The sequence below is a fragment of the Lepidochelys olivacea genome, assembly GCF_965140295.1.
Source record: "Lepidochelys olivacea isolate rLepOli2 genome assembly, chromosome: 4".
In the NCBI taxonomy this organism is placed as follows: domain Eukaryota; kingdom Metazoa; phylum Chordata; order Testudines; family Cheloniidae; genus Lepidochelys; species Lepidochelys olivacea.
This window is the reverse complement of record NC_140414.1, coordinates 113,238,272-113,256,262: the sequence shown is the minus strand read 5'-3', so window position 1 is coordinate 113,256,262 and position 17,991 is coordinate 113,238,272. Positions and strand designations below refer to the sequence as shown.

General features: G+C 42.9%; 1 protein-coding gene across 2 annotated transcripts in view; it reads right to left on the bottom strand.

Annotated features, from left to right (window-relative positions):
* The window catches only part of SEL1L3 (SEL1L family member 3), a 61,581-nt gene extending 44,646 nt beyond the window's left edge, over nucleotides 1-16,935 (bottom strand). For both annotated transcript variants that reach the window (XM_084625427.1, XM_084625428.1), the window contains exons 1-7: nucleotides 16,694-16,935; nucleotides 11,098-11,665; nucleotides 9,563-9,689; nucleotides 7,577-7,698; nucleotides 5,990-6,105; nucleotides 3,456-3,511; nucleotides 2,034-2,166 (exon numbers count right to left, since the gene is read on the bottom strand). In XM_084625427.1, coding sequence (XP_084481553.1) covers nucleotides 2,034-2,166; nucleotides 3,456-3,511; nucleotides 5,990-6,105; nucleotides 7,577-7,698; nucleotides 9,563-9,689; nucleotides 11,098-11,665; nucleotides 16,694-16,756 — 1,185 coding nt within the window. In that variant the 5' untranslated portion in view covers nucleotides 16,757-16,935. The remainder of the gene's footprint in view (nucleotides 1-2,033; nucleotides 2,167-3,455; nucleotides 3,512-5,989; nucleotides 6,106-7,576; nucleotides 7,699-9,562; nucleotides 9,690-11,097; nucleotides 11,666-16,693) is intronic.
* Nucleotides 16,936-17,991: the final 1,056 nt, after the last annotated feature.

Genomic DNA, 17,991 nt, shown 5'->3' with positions numbered 1-17,991 from the left:
CTCCTAATGAGCCCTACAGTCAACCTGAGAGGGCACTATATCTGCTTCCACCACTGCCTCATCAGAAGAAGAGGAAGAAATGGTAGGAGGTACTGTTCTTCACCTTCGGCACTGGATAGGTCTCCAGGTGCTGGCTTTTGGTACTGGATCCTGCTCTGAGTGGCACGGTGGTAGTGCTCTGGACTCAGATGCCACAGAGTATGACCTTCTGGACCGGGGCCCCTGCATTGGTGGGAAAGCCCACGGGTTCCAGAATGACCATTGTGCTGGCATCTGCCACCACTCCTGTGGCCACGCCATGGGAGGGATGCCTTGGCCCGGGTCCATAGGAGGATAGTGCCAACTGGAGTGATGGTGTCGGCTTTGGCAAGAGACTGCCTCCAAGTCCAACTCCGAAGACTTCTTTCCTGGAGACCAGGGATGTATGGTGCTGATCGGTGTCAGTGACCAGTGCTAAGAGGGAGGAGATTGGGGTTGGGCCATAATGGTTTCCCTTTGAAAGGCACCTGAGACCTAGGTGCCACAGAGGTCCCTTCATTTGGTGCTGTTGCTGTCAGCTCCTGAATAGCCGGAGACGCCGGTACAAGCAGTGAGAGGAAGTCTCTTCCTGCAGCGAATGCCTCTGGTATTGACTGTACTGCCAAGGTACCAGAACTCTGGTGGCGCTCCTGCATTGTTGAGTCCATAATGGTACCCGCTCTGGGGCTGGAGTCCATGGCACCACATGGCTGACGTGGGTCACACTCTACTCTCCCTGCCCCGCCGACCTCGGGGTTGGGGATAGACCTCTGTCAGTCTTCTGATAGAGGTCTGATAGAGGAATGGCAAACGGTGCCGAGGTTCTTTTGCAGGAGCACTTTTCTTCTGCACTGGACATGGCTCTTGAGATGTGGAAGGAGCTTCTCTCCTTGGTACCGTTGATGAAGAACAGCGCCAAGGGTCCCGAACAGCAGCCGGGGAGCTCCTTACTGAGGCTGAAGTGCTCGGTGCCAAGTCCGAGTGACCCAGCTCCAAGGGATGTCTTAGCGCTGCTTCCATGAGGGTAAATTTCAGTCTGGTGTCTCTACCCTTTCTGGTGCGGGTTCTGAAGTCTTTACAGATCTTACAAAGTTCCTGCATGTGATCCTCCACCAGGCACTCAAGGCAGCTGGAATGGGGATCACTTACAGACATAGGCTTGTGGCACAGGGCTTAAAGCTCAGAGACCAAGTTCCAATAACCTAATAATCTAATAACAGAAACAAATTGCAAGGACGAGGTAGTTTCAGCAACCATCATAGGTGGAAAGAAGGAACTGAGGGGGCTGTGGGTTGGCAGGACCCTTTATACCAGTACTATGAATGCAAAACCCTAGGGGCCACCAGAGCCGACCTGACGGACACCACTGAGGGAAGATTTTCCAGCGGCTGTTCTCGGAGTGAGCACACCCCTACATTGGAATGGACATGTGCAAAAATAAAGGATTATTGTCAACAAAACTGTATCATGTTTTGATGCATTTGTTTTGAGTCAGATGACATGATGCAGACCATGCCAAGCAGTCAGTGTAGACCAGGACACAACGGGATGAGTTCTTGACCCCACTGAAGTCAATGGGACATTTTCCATTAAGTTTAAGGGAGCCAGAATTTCATCCATTGTGTTCAATATCATGTCAGCTATACCTAAATAGCACTCGGCATTTTTCAATATCGAGACACTTATTTGGGCCCTTATATATGGGATAAGGAGCCTATCTTTAGGTACCCATTCATGAAAATCTGTTAGCTGGTGTACACGTTTTGTGGGCATCTAAAGTAACTAGATCTTAACAGAACCCATGATCGCATACTGATGAAACCCTCAAATTCAATAATGGTTGATGACGGGCTTATCATTTGCTGTGGCTTTAGTAAATACCAAGGATCTGATCTTGTCATCAGTCTGCACTCAGAACTCTGAGTGACATCCATAGGTGGAACTTCCATAGATAAAATGATGGGAGAACTGGGCCTCAGTAGTTTGACACAGTATGTCACTCTGTATACATTTACCTGTTTTGTTTCCAGAATATTAAGACGGTAGTATTTCACAGGTCCAAAGAACCCTTCAATGCCAGGTGTGTACCCACAGCCTCCAAGAACAAAGTATCCAGCCGTGTCGTCATAATAGAAATCTTCCCTAAAACTAGAAAACAAGACGCATAAATACTCTGAGTATTTGGAGGTATTATGAAGCAAACAAGAACCCTGTGTCTCATACTTTGGTAGAGACTACCTTTAATTCATCCCAAACATCTATTTCTGTTCCCTATCCTTTTACTCTCTCTTTGGAAGTCAAGGCAGTTAAACTGAATTAAAACCACTTTAGTTCTGAATGAGCTTGTCTACACAGGGGTTTAATATGATTTAACTAATCCACTTTTAAATCACACTTGTAGGTAATTCAGAATAATTTTCGTGAGTGTCCCTGTGTAGACAAATCCATAAAAAAGATTTAACAAACATTTTGTTTCACAAACATTTTAGAACCGCTGATTTTTTATCTGTTGACATGATTTGCACATTTGAGGTGTCTTTCTTCCTGATTTTTTGTGTCAATAAAACCCAGACAAAGATCTTTATTTTTATTTTTTATATTTATTATGAATCCATTGTTACAATGAATATCTGCAAATGCACCTTACACAGTTCACATTTTGTAAACAAGAATGGAGAGGAAAAAGAGTAAACAGCAAAGCTTACAATATAATGTATTAGTACATAATCTCCTTTATTAAAGGAATCCTAAAATTCTTTGCATAAGAGAGTCAGTTGTATGCTAGAGGGAAAATGAATAATTTAACATGAGATTTTAAGAAGAAAAATGGTCCAATAGCTTGGAGCCAGGGATGGAGAAAGAGCAATAAGTCAGTGGGACAGTACAAATACACGAGCCACCCCCAACCGTGGACATGAGAGGCATGATCCTCATGCCACTGAAGTTGATGGAAATTTTGTCATCTACTTAAGGGGACCAAATCTAGACCCTCGGGTGAAATCCTGGCTCCTTGAAGTCAATGTCAGTTTTGCCATTGATTTCAGTGAGGCCAAGATTTCACCTTAAGAGCCTGATTCAAAGCCCACTGAAGTAAATTTTACTCTATTAGTTTCAGTGGTCTTTGATCAGACCCTATGAATTAGACGGCAATACCTTTACTTATGTTGAGTAGTAACTTACTTCTCAAATAGTCCCATTGACATCAGAATGACCACTCATGATGTATTCAACATGTGTACAGGTAACGTAATCTAGCCCATGACTGCTGTAGTGACATGAGTGGGTGAAGAATAGTGTCAGAGAGGCAGGGTAGAAAGTTTTGGAAAATCAGTTTTGGAATTTCAGTTACACCCCTCTTCCCTGCCCTCCCCTCCCCACCCATCCCCTACAACCAAACACAGACCACATTAGTATGCAAAGGGGAATGCTTCTCTTACTTAAAAGACTGATGCTGGTGCCTTTTCAGATTCTTCCCAACGCTGGTTATTTCTATCTAAAAGGATGGAAAATATTAAATGTCAGTTGTGATAGACTGCAAATTGCAAACTAACTGCCATAATATTATTTGATATACAGTAACTCTTAGTTTTGAAAATTGTCGTTTGTGTCCTGCTGCATCTTTTGGTATGTTAAGAGGGACACTGTCAAATAGCTTAATGGGATTTTCTAAAACACCTAGTTGCTTTGGAAAATCCCGCTAAGTGGCTATCTACATCTTTAAATGCCTAAATACCTTTAAAAAACTGGCCTCTAATCTCTTGATGCCTCGTTTCCCCATCTATAAAATGGGGATAATAATCCCTGCCTAATTGGTTAATGTTTCTGTGATACTCAGATACTACAGTGATGTGAGCCCTAGAAAAACTAAGAAATAAATAGCTACTCAATAGGGATTGCGGAAGGAGTGAGAGAAGGAGAGCAGTGTATAGAGTTTCTATTACTCTAAGATGATTTTTACACATACAAAAAAGCCATATTGTACTTCCTTGTGGTAAAACCTTGGGAAATGCCACAAAAGTTTACTGTGTGGTGTTTCCTCCTGATATTACCTCTGTAGGAAGATATGTGGAGCTTGGCCTGTACACTCTATAGCGAAAGGGGGCTCCAGCCAACACAGAAACTGAGAGCTGTCCATCCATGCTTCTCTCCAATCTCCATTTCCCTAATGGCCCTAAGGCTCCCTTAGGAATCTGGCCTGACTTCACAGGTATTGGGCAGGGCACCACAAGGAACCCTGTCTTGGAGGGAAGGGGAGGAGTGTGCCTTGTAAAGCAGATGTAGTGGTTTTGTGGAGAGACTTCTGCAGGGCTAGACCATGTCACACTGCTTCCATCCATCTTAGGTACTTATTGGCCCCCACAACAGTGTAATATCTGAATGCCTCACATAATATGTATTTACCCTCCCAACACCCCTGTGAGACAGGTGCTATTATTACAGATGAGCAATTGAAGCACAGCAAGACTAAGCAACTTGACTCTGGCTGAGCTGGGAATAGAGCCTGAATCTTCTGTGCCCCAGGTTACCACTCTAAGCATTTGACTGTCTTCCCATCTGGCTTTGTTCCTCCTGCCTCAGGAGGAGCTTTGATGAACCTTTTTATGCTCCCTTCATATCAACCGATAGAGAAAAGCATGAGATTTTACTTCAAGTCTATGTGAACTCACTCTGCCCTAAGATTGCAGAATAATGTCTTGATTTAGCTATCCAAGTGACCAATAGGCAACCCTCTTCAACAGGAAATGACTTATTCACCTTATGCTAATATTGATAATAACATTCACATCTGCACCTGAACTGGACTTCAGGCCAGGTCCATGCTTGCTTCCAGAAGTGGAGGCCTGAACTACACAGTGCAGTTTAAACATTTTTAAAAAGTCACCTAAAATGATTCAGAAACAAATGTTTTTTTTTAATTTCCTATTAAAAAAAGTAGGTTGGAGACAGAACACATGTTAAAATGAGGTAGCCATTTAAAAATAAATATACATTTCTATCTGATTTTTTTTTGGCAAGAAAATCAGGCTACTTTGTGGAACCCTGACCTTTTCCTCCATTTATATATTTATATTATAGATGTCTGGCGTTAAGGTTGTACAAATGTTTTCATTTTAAAGTGTCATTTTCTGCCTTGTCAGTTTTTTACCGTTGGATCTAAACTGGTCAGTGTGGCTCTTTTAATCCATGAATTAGTGGGCTTTTTAAAACTTCGAGCAAAATCAATTCAGTCCTTTTCAAGAATGAAGAGGAAGAAAAAGATTTACACATTTAAACAAAAGATGCAAACATTTTTAAAGTGCTCTAGTGCCTTAGTGGTTCATGGTAGAGACTAGAAATGGGGCAGGGAGAATGACCCAGATGTGCCTTTTAGTGGTCTGTTGAAAACTGGTTGTGATTTGTTAAAATTATAAGGGTTTAAAATATGTGTTTTGTCTGTTGGCAGTGGATTTTGTAATGTGATCTCTTAACAGCATTCTACTGGTTCTCTGTATGGAAGCAAAGCTTAGAAAATTGCATAGGAGGTGGAATATTTTTTCTTTAGGCGTGAAAGAGGCTGGGAGACGTGCTTCTGGGAAGGGTAGTTTTTAGATTACTGAGAGATGCAGGAGCTAGAGGAGGAGGGGGAAGTATACTTAATAGATGGGAAAACTGAGCCACAGAAAATCAGTCCTTCCTTGCACTGGAAAATGTTCTCTTTTCTAGCAGCAGCACAGCTACACTAGAGCTAGCAATGACTAATGTGTGTGGATTTGTGATAGACATTGGCCTCTAAATCAAAAGACCTAGTTTCAAATCTCTGGTCTCCCATTCTTTTGCTGTGTGAAAACGTGCAAAGCATATAATCTCTCTTTGCCCAGTCTGTAAAAAGGGATAGTGGTGGCATAACCAAATATAAATAGCCCTCTGCAAACTCCAAACACTGTTACCCTTGTCTTAAACTACAAGATGGCAGCTGTGACACCACACATACCTGTCCTCCATTAAAGGAGAGATCTAGTCGAAACCACTGTTTCAGAGGAAGGCTGAAGCTAGTTTTCACTGCAAGGTCTTCTCCTTTGACAAGACGCATCTGTATATGAACATAACCTGACAAACACAGCAACAAATGAAAACAAAGAAATAGTTAAAAACCACAAAATTATGAAAGCTAAGAACTGGCTTCCTAAATGTTGTTCACAATAACCCTGTCCTGTGAAGCAATACAATGGTAATTTGACGGCACTACTTAGAATCACAGAAGTTAGATTCACAGAGTCAGAAATTTTAAGATCAGAATGGAGTATTATGATCATCTAGTCTGATGCCACCCGAGAGAGGCTGACACCCTGCGTAACACAGGCCATAGAATTTCACCAAGTAATCCTTGCATGAAGCCTGCTCTAGTTGAGCTATCGCATATTTTTAAACAAAACCATCTAGTCTTGACTTCAAAAGAAGTCAAAAGAATCCACCAGATTCTTAAGTAAATTGTCCTAATGGTTAATTACCCTCACTGTTAAAAAATTTGCATTTTATGTCCAGGCTGAACTTGTCTAGCTTCAGCTCTGAGCCACTGGATCTTGTGATGCCTTTTTTCCAATTAAAGAGTCCTCAACTTTCAGAAATCTTCTTCCATCATATGTACTTGTAGACGATGATCAAGTCACCCCACAACCTTCTTTCGGATAAGATAAATAGACTGAGCTTCTTCCATCTCTCACTGTAAAACAGAACTTGAATCATTCTAGTACCACTTTTCTGAGCCCTTTCCAATTTTTCAACATTCTGTTTGACGTGTGGACACCAGAACGGGACACAGTATTTTAGTTCCAGTCTCATTAATTTCACATACAGAAGTAATACCATTTCCTTCCTTCCTCATTCTCTTGTTTACCCATGCAAAGACTATGGGCTTGACTACACTTACATTTTATAGCGCTCTAACTTGCTGGCTCAGGGGTATGAAAAATCACACCCCCACCCCCGAGCGCAGCAAGTCAGAGTGCTTTAAAGCGCTAGTGTAAATAGGCTCCCAGCTGTGCTCCCAGCGCTCGGAGCTAATCCCCTCATGGAAGTGGATTACCAGGAGCGCTGGGAGAGCTCTCTCCCAGTGCTTGCACGCGACCACACTCACACTTCAAAGCGCTTCCCCGGGAGCACTCCTGCGACAGCACTTGGAAGTTTCCAGTGTAGCCATGCCCTTAGTTTGCTCTCATAGTCACAGCATGATGCCAGCAGCTGTGGAAAAGACCTATAATATTTCGTTCATCCTCCTGAGAGTGTGGGATTGTTCTTGAAAATAAAATCAGAAAAGAAAACTGACACTTTCTGAGATAGCCCAGGCTGGATGCAAAGATTTCTATGGAAATACCGTGGCCAAATTTAATTCTTCTTAATCTTACTCTAATAATATACTGGATATTTTTTGTTTCCAAACACACAGGGCCAAAATGGAGCATTCTGCCAGGCATGAGTTTAGTACAATAGGCCTGACAAAAATGTTTGTAAATGTTGTTCTTTGTTACGGGTCAGGGATGATAACACTATTTCTCCTCTGAAGGCTTCATGGTATTATTACCTTCTTCATTTAGAAATACAGCAGGGGTACTATACATTTCTCCTGGGTCAATAAAGTAGAATATTCCACACAGATTCTTTTCGCAGTGACGGAGTAAATAAAGCCAAACTGAAATAGTGAACCTGCATGAGTAAAAAGAAACAAACAACCCACTCTGAGGATATAGATCATATCAATTTTTAAAATCTACATATTTTTAAAGGCACGTTTTCCACTTTAGTTTACCAAAGCTCATTTACTCTTGTGATCTTCAAAACAGAACACAGAGCAGTTACAACTGCCTGGGACAAAACAAGCCATTTCAGAGTCTTGCTGCTGAGATCTCCTCTTGGATACTCAGGTTTGCATTGATGTAGCACTGAGAAGTCAGGTACAGTGCTTGATTTTTCCAAGTTATACAGTTATTAGAGAGGAGGAAAAAGTCTTTAGGGCAAGATTGTGACCAGCCCTTCTGCTGGTGCACAAGGGAAGGACACACTAGCCTGTCTTCTACTCTTGTGCTCCTGTGCAGGGGCCAATTATTGTGTGGCTAAGGAGCATAGTCCCGTCTCTCTCCTAGACCTCCCCTGGGTACCAGCCGTCTGAAAGGAGGGGTGGGCTGAGACAGATGTCAACGGACAGCAAATCTTCACAACCGGGGGCCAAAAGGAAAGATGTATTCACCTGCCAACCTAAGATTTGATAGTTGGGGGGATCTCTACAAGTGGGGAGAGGAGAGCACACATTCCTTCTGATGGCTGTCACAAGGCACACAGTGCAGGACAATGCTGACTGAGCCAGCACCCCCATCACTGTAAATCTCACTGTAAAATATAATTCTCTGGCAGGGAAAAATTCTGTGGCCAGTAGATGCTCCAGGATTCCTGCTTCCCCTTGGTGCCCAGTGCCTAGAGGCAGCTGCCCCATGCAATAGCTGAATTTCTCCAGCCCTCTCTCACTATATTATGCTCATCTGCTTTTCTGCTCATCCTTACAGAGATTTCTGCACTCAAAGAAATCCCTGATTAAGACTGAAACGTTCAGACTGTTGAATTTGGCCTGTTTGCTCCCCTCGAAGGTGTGGAGAGGAGCAAAAATTCACATGTAAATTGGGCTGTGGAGAAAAAGCTGTGAGGTAGCATGCTTCCTCTCCCACTCAGTGTGTAGCTATCAGCAGCTGGTTTGCCACCACAAAATACACGAGTGGTGTTCCATGTAAAAGAGGGGATGAGGCCTGGTGGCAGGGCAGTTAATAGTGCATATTCCCATCCACAGATTCTTAGAGGGGAAGTTGAATTCAGCTGCAGTGGATAGCCACTGATAGCATGGCACATGAGCCAGCCATGCTACCAATTCTAAAGGGGCAAGGAGCTAGAAAGTGCATCAAAATAGAACTTCTACACATGGATGATTTAAGAGGCCTGTGTCTAGGGCTTCTAATTCCCGCAGATCCTCAGTATCAGCAAGTTTGGCAGTCACACCTCCTGTCCTTTAGTACATAAGGGTAATATATAAATCTAGTGATCATTTTCCATTTCCATGACCATGTTGCACTGAGGGGAGGTCAGGGAGCAACAGGAGCCCAGGGAAGGGTAGGGATCCTCCTCGTTTCCCCTCAGATCCCTATGTGGAACCAAAGAGCAATGGGAGCCTAGGAAAGCTGCAGGAGGGGAGTTCTTCATGAAATACGACTTCTCTGCATATCTTGGAAAGGAGTTTAGAAGCTGGGAGCCTTACTTCCAGTGCTGCTGGAATGTTTAGAGGGAGCGGAGGATGGAAGAGGAGTGAGCCCAAGTTTATTTGGTGTTGCAAATCTCAGTCCCGTCGTCTCTCCTCTGCTGAAGAAAACCCTTATAAACACCAGCAGGGAAGCTGCCCTATCACTTGCTTGAATTAGTGGAGACTGTGCCTTTAACTTGTGATTTTCTGTACAAGGGTGGCTCTGAGGACAGATTTTAGCCATTAGGAATTAAATATACTCATCTTCCATGATTTGCATTTGCTTACTTTGGGTAATCGATCTGATGCTGCCTGATTGTCTCAAGTTCTCTGTTGTGAAATCTCTTGAACTTCTTCACAATTCCTGTTTTCTCTCCGCTTGATGCATATGGAAAACTGAGGATCTCGACAGCATCTGCCAAATGTAATCATTCTTAGTCTGCCAAGAAATGTCAATTCACATTGACACCCCTCAATCATACACTGTTAAATGTTTAAATGAAATATCTTGTAACATAGAACAAATGCTATGATCTAGTCAGCCCACAAATACACAACAAATCCCTAATGTTAGGTCAACTCTCCTTTATACAATACACTGCAGCCCAGGAAGAGCTTACTCATAGGAGGGAAAGAAGCATGGGGTCCATTTCTCATGGCTATTCTGAGGCTAGGATTAGTGGTAATGAGGTCACAAAATGTGGCAAAAATTCCAGTTGTTAGACACAGATCTGCCCAATAGGATCCTGAGGCACTTCTGACAGATTGTAGGTTTCCCTAGACATACTGAGACAGGTGGGTCAACTAGATTTCTACAGAGATATCCTGCATCCTGCAAGCTGTGTTTGTGGAACAATCATGGCTAAACCAAATCATGAGATGTCATCATGTTGCATCCCAGTGTGATGGCATACTTATCCAATGCCACACTGGATCACAACATACGTTGGCTGTACCAAGGAACACACTGAAAAAGAAGCAACTCTCGGGTCCCACACCCTTTGAATACATTATAGCAAATGCCCAGTTATAGTGGAGACAAACTTTTTGGTCACTATAATGGCCTCAAAACAGTTATAGACTATAATGTAAGTAAGAGCATACTAAACTACATAGGGACAAATTCTATCTTTAGGTACATGAGTGCACTCCCATTGATTTCACTGGCAGAAGTACCCATGTAATTGAGGGCAGAACTGGGCCATAAAGGCCTAAGATGGCAAAAACTGTTCAGTTTCTGCGATAATAGACTTTTTTTTTGAGATAGTGGGTCACCTTCTGTATTTACTTCTGTACTCACACACAGTCTTCAATAGGGGCGGATGGGTGTAAATGAAAGCATAATCTGACTCAACATATGTTTTAACTCATTTCTGTTCCTTTCTAGGAAATTTAGAGGGATGCTTCAGATTTTATTTATAAATAAAGTGTAGCACAGCAAAACTACAGTTGCAGCTGAGATGGACATTGCATTCTAAACCCTATTTTCAGTTGTTTCTGTATCATAAAATGTTTCCTTCTGGGTTGAAATTTCACATACTCACTCTTAATCCAAAGGCTAGTCTTCTGTGTGGGGGGAGGAAGGGAGATCCATTTTAGGGCCCGATCCTATCATTCTTGTATCCATTGAAGCAGAGTGCATTGATTTAAATCAAGGCTATTTAAATCGCTGATTTTAATCATTTTGCTACCAAAAACAAATCCCTCTGGCAAAATATTTTTGCTAATAACTATAAATATACACTTTTATAGCAACTTATACAATGTGCCATTTTGGTCCCATCTTCGTTCTCTGAAAAAAGGAAACATATAATTGTACCTACCAGTCTCATATGGGCACTGAGGTATCCTGTTTGCCTGGAGCCTCCACATGTGCTCAGAGCTCCACTTAAAACATACTTTGTGATCTTTGTATGGACGCTCACAAGGTGGAACTGTTTCCAACAAAGTATAATTCCTGGCAACTGCCTGTAGGTAGCTTTCATCCTGCTTGGCATCATAGCCCTCAACAGGTTTGTGACTGATCCATGCATATAGTATCACAGTAGGCACTATTATAGAGCGTCTGATGAAATAATCATCTCTGTAAACCATGATGTTTGGAAATTTCAAATGCACTGTTTGACTTCTACTTATACGAAGATGCTTCTCATTCTTCCATCTCTTCTTATACACTAACACACCAGTTCTGAACTCTGATGAGGCTACTGCTTCCAAAGTGACCGTGCAAGGCTTAGAACATAAATACTGAACTGAGACCTCAGAATCGTTAAGAACTCTTCTTTCTAAAATGTTTAAATGAATAAAATCTTCATAAGCTATGCTGTGGTCAGACTGTGGGATAACTGACGTTGTCAGGAGTGTCTCCCTTCCAAATGATGGCACAAAATTCTGGAAAAAAATTTTTTTAAACGTTATATCCACCTGCCTGAGTTAAACTTTATGATTAACATATTTACAATAATGATTCATTGCATGTGTTTCTTCTCATTTTAAAACGTAAAATACAGTATTAGACACCCAAAATGTGAAGGCCCTTTCATACAGGAACTAGCTATGAATTATTAGAATTTTTAGGCTAATATTTGACCAGTTTAAATTCTTATAACTACATACACCAACAAACATACATATAGATATATCCTGCAAATCTTACTCAGGTAAGATCCTATCCACCAAAGAAATGACTTACTCTATGAGCCACTAAGCACATTTTAGGATCAGACCATCAAAACTTCTATTGTGATTTATAGGATTTGGACCCTTGTTTTGTTTTTGTTTAGTTGTGTTTTTGTCAGCTTCTTATAATACAATTGTAAAAATAAATTTTCCTACCACAGAAACATTTAAATTAGTCATCTGTAAAGTGGGGATAATACCTAATCCACTTCCCAATCACAGTTTTGTTAGGATTAATTAACATTTGTAAAGTATTCAAAAGTGCATTGCAAGAATGAAATACAGAATGGCAGTGCATTTACTAGTTGGAAATCTAGTTGGAAAGCACAGTAGTCATTATTTGCAGCAGTGTAGACTTAGGTGCTAATGCGTCAGTTCCCCTGCTCTGGTCAGACGGAACTGTTGCACAGAGTTTGCTCAGTCTGGAGGGGGGGTCAGTCGGCCTTTCCTGTCTGAGTCTCTATAATAGACCTGTTCTGGACTATGAAAGTCTTTGTTTCTGTACCTCTGGGGTGTACAAGTTTCCCCTTATAGTTGGCCAGGCTAGCTGGTCTGGAGACCCCTTTTGGTGCTTAAGTCTCCATTGAGGGATCAGTAGGTGAACCTATGCCAACCTACTCCACTGGGTTCCAGCTCAGGGTTCTTAAACCAGGCAGGCACAATCAATTCTCTCCAATTTCTCCTGTTGTACCCAGAACTCCTTCCTACTTTACTTGGCTTTGTGGGCTTCTTCAGCCCATAGTTACAGTCATCCCTTGTCTGGGGTTTTGTGCCTGGACAGCTTGTCACCAATTTTCTGGCAGGACTTCCCTTCTCTAGCCTGCTAGCTCCTCTGGCAGTCTCCCCGCTCCTTTGCTTCACAGCTCCTTTATTCTTCCAGCTGCTGTGAGGCTGCCAGTCAGCACTGGCTATGGAATCTGCCAATATCCCTTGGTGAGATCGAAGGTCATTATATAATATGTGCTTGTCCTAGATGTTCGATGAGGTTATCCACTCAAGAACCTGGGTAAGCATGGAACAGCAATAGTAAAACAGAACAGTGTCCTGCTAATTTCACATGCTAACACTACACAGACTCAGGAAGACAACACTGCATTAGTTTACAGCTGATTCACATAGTTATTTTAACATCCACAAGGGCTACAAACTTTTTATTAATTGGAAGGGAGTTAGATTCCACTGAATTTGATGGCATTGGTTCTATTGCCATGCCAGATTTCAGGGGAAGCTTCCTGTTCACCAGTGATGAGCAAGGAAGTTGATTTTCAACCTATGAAACATCATTGATACTAGGCAACAAAAAAGAAAAAAGGCTGAATAGGCATTATTATAAATCATTCCATTAGTATCAGGGATGATGAGCGTGTCATTGGGGACCAAATTCAGCTCTGGAGAAACTCCACTGACCTCAATAAAATTGCATCTGTTTACACAAGATCTGAATATGGCCCATAGACCTCTACTGTGCCATGCTGAATTTTAAGATATGTGCAAAAGCCCCAATATGAGAAATTCAGCACAAAGGGCCCAGTCCTGCTCCCATTCAGTATCAATAGCAAAACAATCCCCACTGACTTAAATTGGAGGCCAAAAGAGCAAAAGCAGAGTCCTGAAATTATGCCGCTTTAAGTTAATTTGTATAGTGGGTGCCATTAAAAACTCATTATTTACCACCACCTGGGTACCTACAGTAAAGATAGTATAGTTTTACATGTAAAAGAAGATACCACAGTACCACAATCCCTCTGGAATGGAAAACGTTGAGTTTTTAATGGCATCTACTGTACAAAGTTTTCTAATGCATTAACGGTATGACTCATCACTTCTTAGATCAATAATGTACACTGAGAAATAGTGAGTAACCCCTAGTTTCTATAAGAGGAAATAAATATGTCTGGCCAAAATGAAGAGGATCCTCTTCAAAGGGTTACATTTTAAAGATCAGTATTGCCACAGAGTTAATCAATGTGACATTTCCCGCTTCACAATTTGTAACTCTTTTGTTGTCAGAGACAAAGATGGTAATCTAAAGCCTGACCTAAGACTATGCTGCAGAGGTAAACACAGCCCTTTCTGTATGGGTGGTGCAGGCAGAAAATATGTAATAATCTGAATATAATATAAGAGAAGAAACCAGGAGAAGTTTCTTTCCTTTTTTATGTGTAAAAAAATAATTACATACAATCATTTTAAAATGACGTCAATAAGAGTTATGTATGTTGCTTACATAAGGACACAAGAATTTAGAAATCTGAGGCTAAATTTTTTAAAAAGGTATGGTCCAGATGTTCAGGTGCTTGAACCCACAATTGGGGCCAGATTTGGAAAGCTCCTATTTAGGCACCTACATAAAGGCAGATTTTCAAAAGCACTCAGGATACAGCAGCTTCCAGAGTGATGCTGATGTTTTTCCAACACTGATCTATTTGAAAATGTGGCTTTGACTGTAGGTGCGGAAAATCTTGTGAAAATCTTGCCCATGTAGTCTTCGTTAAGTATATATTACCAGATTAATGGCCCAGTTATCAACTCTCCAACTTTTACTCTCACACACTATCCTTAATCAAAATAGGAGAACCGGTTAAAGAAGATTCAGATAAGTTAGATGTATTCGAAGTTGGCAGGGCCTGATGAAATCCATCCTAGGGTACTTAAGGAACTAGCTGAAGCAGTCTCAGAACCCTTAGTAATTATCTTCAAGAACTCCTAGAGAATTGGGTGAAGTCCCAGAGGACTGGAGAGTGGCAAACAAAGTAACTATCTTTAAAAAGGGGAACAAAGAGGACCTGGGAATTATAGACTAGTCGACCTAACTTTGATACTTGGAAAGATACTGCAACAAATTATTAAACAGTCACTTTATAAGCACCTAGAGAAATGGTTCTCAAACTGTGGATCGGGACCCCAAAGTGGGTCACGACCCCCTTTGAATGGGGTCATCAGGTTGGCTTAGACTTGTTGGGGCCTGGGACTGAAGCCTGAGCCCCACTCCTCAGGGCCGAAGCCAAAGTGCTAGGGCTTCAGCCCTGGGCAGCAGGGCTCAGGTTGCAGGCCCCCTGACTAGGGGCTGAAGCCCTTGAGCTTCAGCTTTGGTCCCCCTGCCTGGAGCAATAGGGTTCAGGCTTCCTCTCTCCCTCCGCCCCCTCCCAGGGAAGTGGGGCTTGGGCAGGCTCAGGCTTCAGTTCCCCCCCTCCTGGGGTCATGAAGTAATTTTTGTTGTTAGAAGGGGGTCGTGGTGGAAGGAAGTCTGAGAACCCCTGTCCCAGAGGATAAACAGGGTTTTAAGCAATGGTCAACAGGGATTTGTCAAGAACAAATCATGTCAACTGAAAAATGGGGAATAACTGTCTAGATAGTAGCAGAGCTGAAAAGGATCTGAGGGTTATAGTGAATCACAAACTGAAAATGAGTTAACAATATGAGGCAGTTGCAAAAAAGACTAATATCATTCTGGGGTGTATTAACAGGAGTGTTGTATGCAAGACTACTCTACTAGGCACAGCTGAACTACTGTGTCCAATTCTGGACAACACACTTTAAGAAAGATGTGGACAAACAGCAGAGAGTCCAGAGAAGAGCAACAAAAATGATAAAAGGTTTAGAAAACCTGATTTATAAGGAAAGATTAAAACAACTGGGCATATTTAGCCTTGAGAAACACTCAGAGGAGGGACTGGTAACAGTCTTCAAATATGTTGAGGGATGTTATAAAGAAGATTGTGATCAATTGTTCTTCATGTCCACTGAAGTAGGACAAGAAGTAATGGGTTTAATCTGCAGCAAGGAAGATTTAGATTAGATATTAGGAAAAACTTTCTAACTATAAGGATAGTCAATCTCTGAAATGGTCTTCTACGGGAGGTTGTAGAATCCTCATTTTTGGAGGCTTTTATGAACAGGTTGCACAAACACCTGTCACAGATGGTCTAGGTTTACTTGGTCCTGCCTCTATGCTGGGGACTGGACTTGATGACTTCTTGAGGTCCCTTCCAGCCTTATATTTCTATGATTCAGGTTAATATAGTCCCATGGAAAATAGTGGGATTCTTCTTGTTTGGTGTTGTCCTGGAAGTGTGATGGAGTGGATGGATGGATGGATGGATGTACGGGGATGGGGGGTTACACGGGAAGTGTGCTGGGGTGGACAGAGGGGGTACTAGGGTGCAGGAGTGCATTAGCAATGGGTTGGAGTGGGTAGAGGGATGGAGGTATTGGAACTGTGTTGAGGTGGATTGAGGCATGTATTGGATCAGAGGACTGTACTAGGAGCATATTAAGGTGGACAGAGGTGTGTACTGGGTGTGTGCTGGGGTGGATGGAGAAGTGTGGAAGGGTGTATTAGCAACATATTGGGGTGGGTGGAGAGGTGTATGGGAATGGACAAGTATATAGGGAGTGTTGTGGTGGATGGAGGGTGTATTGGGATGGAGAGATGTATTGGGAGTGTGCTGGGGTGGATGGAGAGGTGTGCTGGGGTGGATGGAGGCATAGAGGGCGTGTGCTGGGGGGAGCATTGGGAGTGCGCTGAGGGGTGCACCGAGGGGTGTGCTGGGAGGAACGGGGCATACTGCAGAGCACAGCGGGGTCCTGCATAGCTTCCGGGGCTGGCAGCGGAGGATGTGCCTGCTGCGGGGCAAAGGAGCTGGCAGCCCCTCCCAGGGTGCTCCCGGCGGCAGGTCCCGGCCAGCGCCGCAGCGGGGTGGCGGCCGGTGTCCGGGGAGTGGGGGGAGGCGGGCTCACCAGCAGCCAGAGCAGGAGGAGGCCCCCGTGGGGCACGGCCCGGGGCTCCGCTGGGTACCACATGGTTCCGATGGGGCTCAGGCGCCAGCTGCTCCCATGGGCGTCGCGGATGCCGCCGGTGACGGCGCGCGGCGGCTCGGTGCCGAGAGCGGAACTTGCTGCGGCGGGTCGGTGCCCAGGGCAGGGCAGGGCAGCCCGAGCGCGCGGCCGCCTGGGGAATCCGGCCACGGGGACTAGGTAGATCCTGCTTCCTGGAGGAGCTCAGCCTCCGCGGGGGGAGGAGGAGCCGCCCGGGCGGGGCTGGAGCCTTCAGGTTTTCTGGATTTTATTCTTCTGTAGACTTCCCATGTCAAGTCTGGCACATCACTTAACTTTGCTGTGCCCCAGGAACCCATCAGTCAAACTGGAATAAGTTGTAAAGCTTCATTAATTAATTCTAGTAAAGTGTTTTGAGAACATTTGTCACATCTCTATAGAAGTGCACATTATCATGTTATTAGTTATTAACCATAATCACAGAATCATAGAAATTACAATAAAAAAGACATTGCATGGGCTGAAATCCTTGGTACATTTTATTACTATTAATTATTACATATCTGCACTATGCTCAAGCATATAGTATGTTAGGCATACACACATAGGAAGACATAGTAGCTGCCTTGAACAGCTCACATAAAGCATATTATTGTTTTTACTTATGCTTTCAAACCTGAACTTGAATAAAACATATGGCAGGACAGTACCAATTTAATTGCCATTGCCATTTTTAATAATGGAGTTAAAATGATTGTTTAATATATGTTTCTATCGCATTGTAATTAAGAGTTGTATTAGGTAATGGCGTTCAATGTTATCTGTCATGTATGTAGACCAATAGAAATGCATGACACTTTACAGTGGGCTTCCTGCCCTAATCAGACTACAGTCTAAGGCCTTGGTCCCCAATTAGTAGACTTTGGCAGACCTCTTGCACATATGTGGAGCCCTTGATGCAAGACTGAAGGGACCTTAAGTAGTATGTAGGGCCATGTGTGGTTCCTCTACATTTTGTTGAATTTTAGCCTTGCAGAATATGGCTCCTATCCTGCTCTCATCCAAGCAAATTCCCACTGGCTTCAATATTAGCAGGATTTGGCAAATACTGCTTCCCAACGTCCGAAGTATTGTACTACATACCAGTTCTGTCCTTGAAAACATTTGTATCTGGTTGAGAAGGACACAATGTTTAGGATGACAACTATGTCTTCTTCACATACCACAAATGCTTGTCCTTTTAAATATCCAAAATTGAAAAT